This window comes from Orycteropus afer, unplaced genomic scaffold (genome assembly GCF_000298275.1).
Source record: "Orycteropus afer afer isolate SDZICR_OR568_19922 unplaced genomic scaffold, OryAfe1.0 scaffold00014, whole genome shotgun sequence".
Classification (NCBI taxonomy): Eukaryota; Metazoa; Chordata; class Mammalia; order Tubulidentata; family Orycteropodidae; genus Orycteropus; species Orycteropus afer.
In genome coordinates, this window is record NW_006921601.1 from 14,479,701 (window position 1) to 14,490,194 (window position 10,494).

General features: G+C 39.8%; 1 protein-coding gene across 1 annotated transcript in view; it reads right to left on the bottom strand.

Moving 5' to 3' along the window:
* Positions 1-5,037: 5,037 nt before the first annotated feature.
* Positions 5,038-10,494, bottom strand: part of SOX6 (SRY-box transcription factor 6) — a 544,947-nt gene continuing 539,490 nt past the window's right edge. The window contains exon 15 of the mRNA XM_007956810.1: positions 5,038-5,341. Within this exon, the coding sequence (XP_007955001.1) occupies positions 5,038-5,341 (304 nt within the window). The remainder of the gene's footprint in view (positions 5,342-10,494) is intronic.

A 10,494-nucleotide genomic window follows, 5' to 3' on the forward strand; every position in this document is an offset into this window, starting at 1 on the left:
GTGATTCTTCAGGAACAGGAAACTACTGAGCAAGACACGTCACTGAGTTGCCTTCAAACTTTCACATTGCCACGAACACCAGTTTGAAGAGTATCTGCACTAAGCATTACCTTTCTGCCCTCTCTGCCCCGACTCCCACCCCTGACCCGTGCCCCAAAGGTACCAGCAATCTGAATACTTGTTCATGAGCTTTTGGAAAGCAGTCTATCCCCAAAGGAAAAGATGGGGTGGGGATGAAAAGGAAATGTGTTTGCCTATCAATATTTTCAGTGATATTAGCACAGGGACGCACTTAGTATATGGCATCACAGACTGCAGGAATAACAAGTTGTTTATTAAGGAAAACATGTCAGGGGCAGGCGACTTAAGAACATGATGCAAGTGCTTTTGTAAAAGGACAAATGAGGTCATACAATATTATTATACTTTGAGAAGTGAGCTTAAGTGCCAACTTAATCCTTAGACAAACACGTACAAAATCAGGTGAAGCTGCGGCAACCATTTTTGTCATTTTCTCACTGAAAAGGAAGCCTCAGTAATGATTTCAGTACATTCCTGTAGCTGCATTTCTTTGCAGTTGTTGGCACTCAGTACAGGGCTTCTCAAGTGATTGGAAACTACCAAGTGATTCCCGCCCCCCCCCCCCAAATGAGTAGGGAGAGATCATCTCTTCGCAAAATGAGTAAAGGCAGAGAAGCAACCTCAGCCCTAATGTTCAAGTGATCAGGCTGCTTTCCTCCTGGGGGCAGATGGGCTTCCTGGAAACCATCCCTGTTTTCAGTGAATGCCTGTGCTCCCGTGCTCCCAAGATGCAGCCTGGCTTCATAAGGCAAAGAAAGCAGCCTTGGATTTCAGTTGGAGAGTGATCACACCCTTTTCAAACACCCCAGGCTCCCATGGGGCTAATGTTCAGGGGAGGTCAGAATTTGACAAGCTCAATAGTACTGTGACCCAACACCTGAATTTAGAATTTGGCCTGGGAATCGGTGTCAGGACCCTGGCAAAGCCTATCAGTCCCGAGAGCAAGGCTGCAGAGTGTCAGATACCAACCGAAGCAAACTGATGTGCTCCTAAAAGGCTGAGCTGGAAGGTGTGAAAACAACGAAACTTTGGTACTTTTTTGGAAAAGATACTGCATCACACCTGCCAATGAAGTAGAGAAATTCCCTGCATAACTGCTCATGTCCAAAGATTGACCACCTTTTCTTTTCTCTATTCCCCCTTCCTCCCTTTTCTTCTTCCCTCCCTATCTTCCTCCCTCCCTCCCTTCCTTCCATTCCATATTGTCCATTTTTTAGGAGAGGATTGTCTGCCAGTGTCCCGATTCTAACTGAGAAGGAAAATCCCAATCCTGCGAGATCTTTAACAAAGTGGAGATAATTTATATCTCTGATTTGAAGAGGCTATGAAATTATGAGCATTGAAAAAAGTTGATTAACATTCTTTAATTGGCATGGTGGGGCTTTTATTAACGGCCAATCTCAGAAATGAATGTTTGTCTTTAAAATGGCATTACGCTTCTTGCTATTAAATGGTCATAGAACTATTTTTAAGTTTTATGTGAATTAGCAAAGCAAATTGACTCTCTCCCAGCCATACTGGAAATTTAGAATGTTCAATTTATCAACTTCCTTTAAGAAAAGAAAGTAAAATCTGAGTCTGTGGACAGTGGGGTTCTAGGCCACGTGAGAACCCAAGTGAAGGGTGTGCTGTCCCAGTTTCAGGTCCAACACTGCTCTCGTCCTGTGGCTGATAACTCACTGTCCCCGTGCGGTACAGAGACTTGTTAACTGCTTGTCTGGACCAACACATGTGGATAGAGAACAGAAAGGAAATACATAACTTATACCTCACTAGGTATTCATGAACCAAAAATAAAATTCTATTTCTATGTTATATTTACACAATTAGAAAAGTCTAAAATGAGATGGCAAAGTCATAAAAACTTTGTTTTAAGCCCCACTTAAAATAAAATGAAGTGATCCCTATGATTGTCGTTCTCATTTCCTATGGATATTTAGAGCCAGAGTTGGCTAATAAATAGAAAACTGCTTATGCGCAGAATTTAGATTCAAATACGGTGACACTGTTTGACCCAATGAAAGAGACGTTTACAATCAGATCATTCCTGAATAGCCTTTCATTTTTGAGAATACGGCTAAAAGAAACTGAACCCCAGTACTGAGGCAGAGCTGGAGCTAAAACAAAGTGTTCATACACACATGTATTTTGCATAAATAAATGAAATAACAAGACATAAAAATGACTCAAATCCGGCAACTGTGAGGCAAGCCCACACGAGTCGAAACAGATGACTTTTGTTCATGTAGTTTTCGTACAACAGTTTCACATTAGTCAGAAGTGATAAAAAATACCATTTATATCCAGTGCTTATAACACTTACGAAACAACATCTGTGAGTGTGTGTTTTTTTTTTTTTTCTTTTTTTCCTACAAGCAAAATCAAGTTTCAGTCCTAAAGAACAGTCCTTTGTTCTCTACCAGCCCAGAATATTATTTTGGCATGGTCATAAAAACAAACAAAATTAACCTACTATTCTAAATGTTTGCCTTTGTGCAAAATTAATTACATACAATACAATGCTAGCCATACAGCACTCTATCTATGCAACAAAATAAAAAAGTGAGAGAGAGAGAGAGCAACAGCTAAAGAGAAAGAGAAAATGTGAGAATGAACTGAGGAGGAGAGGTATATAATCAGAGAAATCAGTAAGACAATAATAAATACTCCTTTTTTGAGAAAAATGACCTCCTCCTCATGTGAAAGAAATATACAAAAAGAAAGTTCCAATCCCCAACCAATATTAAGAACAAAACACTTCTCTCAGTACCTTAATCAGCTTAGAGGGAGCACTCCCAGCTAATGACGTAGCCGCCAATACCTTGGCTAGAACTATGTATTGCTCTTAGGCATGGCCTTGAGCACTCTTTAAATAAATATGTAGGTACACTATTTTCTTCCAAGTGGCAAAATGGCTCAAGAAATCTGATGGGGCCGTTCCTATGTCCTGGTGATCAGATTCCGGGTTGTCCCATGAGGTGAACTTTCCAATTCACTGACATTCTCCCAATGAACCACTCTGGGTGAGGCCTCCCATGGGCAATCAGTCCTGGTTTGAGGAACGTCAAAATGGCATATCAGGGCTCCCTGTCATTAGGAGATGGGGAATGAAACCTCACTGCCTCCCAGGCCATTAGCACATCTCCAAGGAAATGTGTGGGTGACAAATGCAGTTAGTCTTGCTCACACACAGCCATGGCTCCCATGTGGCCACAGATCAGGGAGTCAGTCAGAGGAGCTCTCGTGCTACTCCAAGAGATATCTGTTCCCCAGAGTTCACAGTAGGAACATCCCATGTAGGGAATGTGTTTCCCCCTTCTCCTTCCCTATGGTTTTCTTTCATTCTCTGGATGCATCATGACTATTTGCCTCTATCTTTGCTTTGAGGCTACCATGTGACTTCTTTTATCCTGGGAGTTTTGCAAAGAACTCTCCCTAGTTATGCCAGCTGGGATGAGGCAACTCAGGGTAAAAGTGCCTGCCCTTAATAGCCTCACTGTTGTCTCCTGCATGGCCTGTAAGCCTTGGGCTTCAGATTTGGCTGCAGGACTCTCCTGCCTCGCAGTCACCACTGCTGACCCTTGCAACTGAATGCTGACCCGACCACGTGTTGCTGAACTGAATTAGGGGAAAATTCTGGCAAAAGATTGAAGGTCATAGCAAACCTCAGGAGTATACCTATTTAATGAAGTGTTAAAGTTATACGTCTATATCCAAATACACATCCCTGTCGCCAGATAGACACTCGTGTTTAGAAACCACAATGTAGGTATTTAATAGTATCTTGTTGCAGAGATGCTTCCAGATACTCTGGGGACATAAAATTACTATGTACATCTTTTGTATTTAGCAGGAGAAGGAGGTGAAAAGGGCTGAAAAGTTCTTCTGGGAAGGAGGGTGGAAGAACAAGAATTATTAAATTAATGCCACCAACAATATACTTTTTTTTTTTTTTTTAATAAATAGTAAGTGGACCCTTGACATTCTGGAATGAATAAATTATTTAAGAGAAAATGTTTTAAGACTGAATGTCAGGGTTAAAGGCAAAGGGATAATGGATGTAGTGAGAGGTGATCTCAGGCGGAGAAGACCACCACATCATATCTGGTGTGGTGGTCACTCTGGTGTGCATATGTCATACCACGTCACACACTGATGGCACGTCGAGAGGCAAACACAATTGGGTACATGCACTGTGGCAACTTTGTTCATTCCTTACAATAATATCTTGTCTCCAGATTCCTGAGTACTTTACCATTTTCTGGAAAAGAAAAAAGCGTGGTTTGCTATTTTATTTTAAGATGCCAAAGATTGTCTAAGACTTTGCAGTGTCTCCTTTAAGACTTTCAAAATATTAAGATTCAAAAGTTATGAAAAAGTTTGGCACATTCAAAGTTTAACTCTACACATGGAAAAATGGAATTCCGAGGCCTTTTGAATATGCTCTCCATGCTGCTGCACACGCCGTGGACTTGTTCTGTTTCACAATATATGAAATCCTCAGATGTTTTCTAAAATAATTCAGAATAAAAACACATTCACAACCTGTAGGCCGGCACAGCATACCTGAGTGAGAATGTTTAACCCCATCTAAAACAGTAACTTAAACCTTTATCAACATCCAATAGGAAAAAAAAAAAAAAGGTAAGACAAAAATATAAGACTTGTAAGACAGCTATGGGTTGAGATAAATTTTCAAGTCCTGGTGTCTCATATTTAATATGTCTTTACCTAAATTAAAAAAATAATAATAACAACAACAACAACAATAACGACAAAAACTCAAGTTCATGAAAAATCAGGGAAAACTTAATCTGTCTCACACTTTACGAAACGATTAAGACCATCTGCTGATGTAACTGTGGAGCCACAAATGCATGCGGGCTCTTTAAGAACTTTTGTTGGGGGAGGGAAGATGAAATGTCAGAGTATTTTAATTCAGCGAACAAACGCTCCTCAGTTGGCACTGACAGATTCCGGGGCTTCATTTTCACTGCTATAGTCTGATTTGGGATCATCTTCATAGTCATCATATATTTCCATTTCATCTTCTCCATTAATCATCTCATTTCCAGCTAAGCTTCCACCGTCTGTCTTCATACCATAAGTGCTCTGGATAACTGGGAGACTGGGCTCTGGGCTGGCAGAGGTGCTAGAGCAGTCAGATGTCATCTGAGGTGATGGTGTGGTAGTTGCCATAGTAATAGCACCAGGATACACAACACCTGTTCCTGTGGTGATTGGAATCTGAGGCTGTTGCCTGTATAGATGAAAAAATGAAAAATAAAACACAGGAGAAATCTTCATCTATCTATATATTCTTCTGAGTGCTATTGGAATTCATCCCCTATACATTCCAAAGTGGGATTCTGTTTGACATTCTAAGCAAATGACAACATGTGACAAAGGTGTTCCTTGGAAGAGTCCTGCAAATCTCCCTTATGCTATGTTGTTGTTGTTGTTATTTGCCGTCGAGTAGGACCCGACTCATAGCGACCCCTCCTTGGGTTTCCGAGGCAGTATCACTATGGAAGTAGATTGCCCCGTCTTCCTTCCAAGGAGTGGCTGGTGGGTTTGAACTACCAGCCTTCTGGTTAGCAGTCAAGTGCCTTAGGCACTATGCTACCAGAGCTCCTCCTTTATGCTATAGTTGTGGTTAAATAATAAAATGGAGTAATTCATCAATGGCTTTGCAAAATGAAAGGGAGTTTTGTGTTTTTTTTTTCCCAAAATATTGTAAATATGGCAAAGCTTGGTTAATATTTGGCATTTGGAAAAAAAAAATGGAGTTTAATTCCACAAAGGTGGAAGGTCAGTCATTTTTCAAGATCTCCCAGAACATTACAAAAAATAGACTAGAGGCACACGGCCCAATGACACTGTTTAACAGGCTTGAATCACCATCACTGTGGTTTGAGAACTGCACAGAGGGAAGATAAAGATGAGAAATGACTTGTCCCTAACAGCTCTTAAGCATGACCTTAAGAGTCAGCTTTGTTGTTGTTGTGTTGTCGAGTCGGACCTGATTCATAGTGACCCCTCCTTGGGTTTCTGAGGCAGTATCACTACGGAAGTAGATTGCCCCATCTTCCTCCTGAGGAGTGGCTGGTGGATTTGAACCACCAGCCTTCTGGTTAGCGGTCAAGTGCCTTAGGTACTATGCTATCAGAGCTCCTAAGAGTCAGCTTTAGTAACGTATATATTTGATACCAATGTAAATGTCTATTTCTATGGCTAAACTTCTGGGGAAGCTCCCTGAAGCTTCTGTTTCCTTAATTATGGAATAGTCATCTTGGCTATCATTACTCTGAGGGCTTGGACTAGAACTGGGGTAAGGAGGGTCTGGCCCTGGAGTTGTCAGAGTAAAAAGTAGTGAGAGCTCTGCAGCTTAACAGAAAACAGATATATTACCTCCTCCTAGATCCTAGCAGGTGCCAAGACCCAGTCAACACCATATTATTCTTTCATAATGTTCCTCTGGTTCAAATAAACTTACAAGACCCTTTATGAAGGTCAGTCTTTTCCCTCTGCAAGAAGACATGGCTATGCCACTCTAGTGTCACTTGAGGCCTTATAACTGGTACGAATTTAAGATCTATCTACATTAGAGACTATAACTGAAACAATATTCTCATGGATGCAATATTCACTAACCATTTTTCCATATTCATATATGTTAATTGCAACTGAAATTAGCTTTAAAATGTCATCATAGCTAGCCTTTCTGAGCCTCAGTCTCCATACATTTATAATATTGGAGTCAAGGAAGTCCTGAAAGCCCTTCTACTATTTTGATCTTGTGGTTTCTGATCAATCACCACTTGGACAATTTTTATTGACCCTATCCATTATCACTGAAACTTTTCTATTCACCTCACTTTAACAGGATAATACCCTGAATCCATGAAAAAATAGCTTAGTTACCAGCTACTCCTTTTCATGTCCAGAAGAAATATAATTTTGTCACCAAGGTCCATGTGTCCTCGAGCCCAGCAAAAGATGAAATGGTAGAGATGGCCTAGAATTACTAAATGAGATTTCTGATAATGCTATCTTTAACAACCTCTTTTAATGAGTAACACAAACCAAACCAACTCATGGTTACAAAGTAGAACTGCTCGTTAAGAGTTTTCTTGGCTATAAGCAAATAATCAGAGAAACTGGATTATATGAAGAATAATGTGGCATAAGGATTGGAAGAAGTCTCATTAACAATCTGTGATATGCAGATAATACAACTTTGCTTGCTGAAAGTGAAGATAACTAGAAGCACTTACTGATGAAGATTAAAGACTATAGTCTTCAGTATAGATTACACCACAACATAAAGAAAACAAAAATCTTCACAATTGGACCAATAAACAACATCATGCATGATAAATGGAGAAAAGATTGAAGTTGTCAAAGATTTCATATTACTTGGTTCCACAATCAACACCAATGGAAGCAGCAGTCACGACATCAGATGACATATTGCACTGGACAAATGTGCTTCAAAAGACCTCCTTAAAGTGCTGAAGAACAAAGATGTGTCTCTGAAGACTAAAGTGTGCCTAACCCAAGCCATGGTATTTTCAATTGCCTCATACACCTGTGAAAGCTGGACAATCAATAAGGAAGACCAAAGGAGAGTTGATACTTTTGAGTTGTGGTGTTGGCAAAGAACACTGAAAGTACCAAGGACTGCCAGAAGAATGAACAAATCTATCATTGAAGAAATGCAGCCGGAATGCTCCTTGGAAGTGAGAATGGCCAGACTTCATCTCACCTACTTTGGTCATGTTGTCAGAAGGGACCATTCCCTGGAAAAGGAAATTATGCTTGGTAAAGAGGAGGGTCAGCAAAAAAGGGAAGGCTCTCAACTAAATGGATTGAGTTGGTTGCAATGAAGGGCTCAAGTATAGCAAAGATTGTGAGGCTGGCACAAGACTGGGCAGTGCTCCATTCTGTTGTACACAGGGTCACTATGAGTGGGAGCCAACTCGACGGCACCTAACAACACACAACAATCTTTTTGGAAGTAGTTTTCCAGGCCTTTCTTCCACAGAGTTAAGGGTGGGTACGAACTGCCAACTTTTAGGTTAGCAGCTGATCACAAGCCACAAGGGAGGCATAATACTGATCTCTTAACCTTTGACTAACATAACATATCAAATATTTTAATACATATTTTCTTACTCAGCATGGCAATGTGACAAGTTATTATTTTTTATTTTTATCTATATATTTTTTATTGTGTTTTGGGTACAAATTTACAGAGCAGATTTTGTTTTACATTCAACAGTTTGTGCACATTTGGTTTCACTCCCCGATTACCATCCCCAACCCTAACCCACTCTCCTTCTCTCCCTTCCCTGTGCCACTCCCATCCCTATGCCCGTCTTAGTTATAGTTATGCACTCCTGTCTGTCCAGCTTTCCCTCCATATGAATGCTGCCCTTCTGGTGCCCCATGGCTGATTGCTCCAAGGGGTGTATCTCTATAAAGTAGGTGGGCACAGCACCCTGGAGTGGGTGTTCTGCATGTAAGTCATTCTACTATTGGGCTGAGAGCGAGACCTTGGGAGTAACTCCTATCCCAGGCCCAAAGTGTATCCCAGGACCATAGTCTTGGGGTCCCACCAGACTCCATCCAACCAGTAATTCTGGTCATTATCATGGTTTTGAATTTTGTTCCACATTTTTCACAATGAGTTATTATTATTCAAATTTTTTCAGATGAACAAAATAAGGCCTTGCTTAAGGTCACACATTTAATTAAAAGCATGGCCAAAATTGACCCTATGTTTTCTGACTCAAATTCCATCACTCTTTCTTTTATACATATTCAATATACAGACACACTAAAGTCATTACACCTTATAAGAAGTCTTGATTTCCATAGGGCTTATTGGCACTGAAGACACACTAAGCAATTGATACGGATCCATTTTCCATGACTCTCATAGTGATTTTTCAGACTGGTGCAAGGAACAAGATGACAGAGGAATCTAAATCTATGTATGCTGTTATTATTAGTTGTCATTGAGTCAATTCTGACTCATGGAAACCACCTGTGTGTAGAGGAGAACTGTTCCAGTGGATTTTCAAGGCTGTGACTTTTTGGAAGCAGATCACCAGGCCTGTTTTCCAAGATACCGCTGGGTAGGTTTGAACTACTAATCTCTGTGCTAGTTGTCAAGTGTTTAATTGTTTGTGCCACACAGGGACTTCTAAATCTATGTATAGAAAAATATTATAAAATACTAGTTTCTCCATCATAGAATCAAATTCTAAAACATTGTATGTCTTACTTCCTTGGTTTTGGGCAAATTAATACAAACTAAATTTCATGCTAACCTGTTCATGGCAGTGAATGCCTCATTAATTTTTTATTGAATTTGGATAGTTGCAAAAAAAGTATTTCTGATTTAATCACATTATAAGTGTAGAGTGAAAACTTTTACTGTGATATTAACCCATTTTACAGATTTCATTAATTTGGTGAGCATAATCAGTGACAGAGATTACATATTATCAAATGGTATGTTTTCTTTTCACAAAGAATAGATATAATTTTTCCACATTTTTTTTAAATTAAAATATTTATCATTGTATCTATATCTATAGATCTAATAAATAAATTAGAATTGAACAACTAATATGTATCTGGCACTATGCTTTTATATGTTTTCACATTATTTTTTCAATCCTCACAATAAGCCTGAAATGGAGGCATCATTTTCTTTCATTTATAGATAAAGTAACAATTAATATTCAGATAGTTTGTGCTTAACTGCTGTGCCACCAGGGTTCTTCATTCTGTGACCGACTGGTTCACAAATTCCCTATTCCACATCCAGATTAGGATGTTGTTGTTATTGTTGTTGTTAGGTGCTGTTGAGTCGTCTCCGACTCATAGTGACCCTATGCACAGCAGAGCGAAACAATGCCCGGTCCTGCCCAGATTGGGATGAGAGAGGCGATTTAAATCAAGTCATCTAAACTGAGCTCCCCATATTTAACAGTACTTAGACAATTAAGTTAGTAATGGAATGGTAAAAATGATGACAGATAGAAGTTAGGTAGACAGATAGACAGACAGACAGATAGATAGAGCATCTATACAACTTAATTTCTGGAGTGAGATGCTTATAATATCAAAAGTCTATGCCTGGTTGGTAGAGAGATAATGTTTCTTCAAACTCCATGCCAGTGCTAAAGTCTAAATTGCCTATGGTAAAAACCAGAGGTTATTCTCTACTTTGAATAAATGAGAATAGTTCAGCTCTGGCAATGGTCCCACATCCACAAACAACTGCTTAAGGTTTATATGAATGCTAGAGTAAGAACGGGAGAAAGGGGATTAAATGCCAGGAAGCCAGACAGAGGTACAGTCAGCCACAGGGACCCAGTTGGGGGTGATATGAGAGGT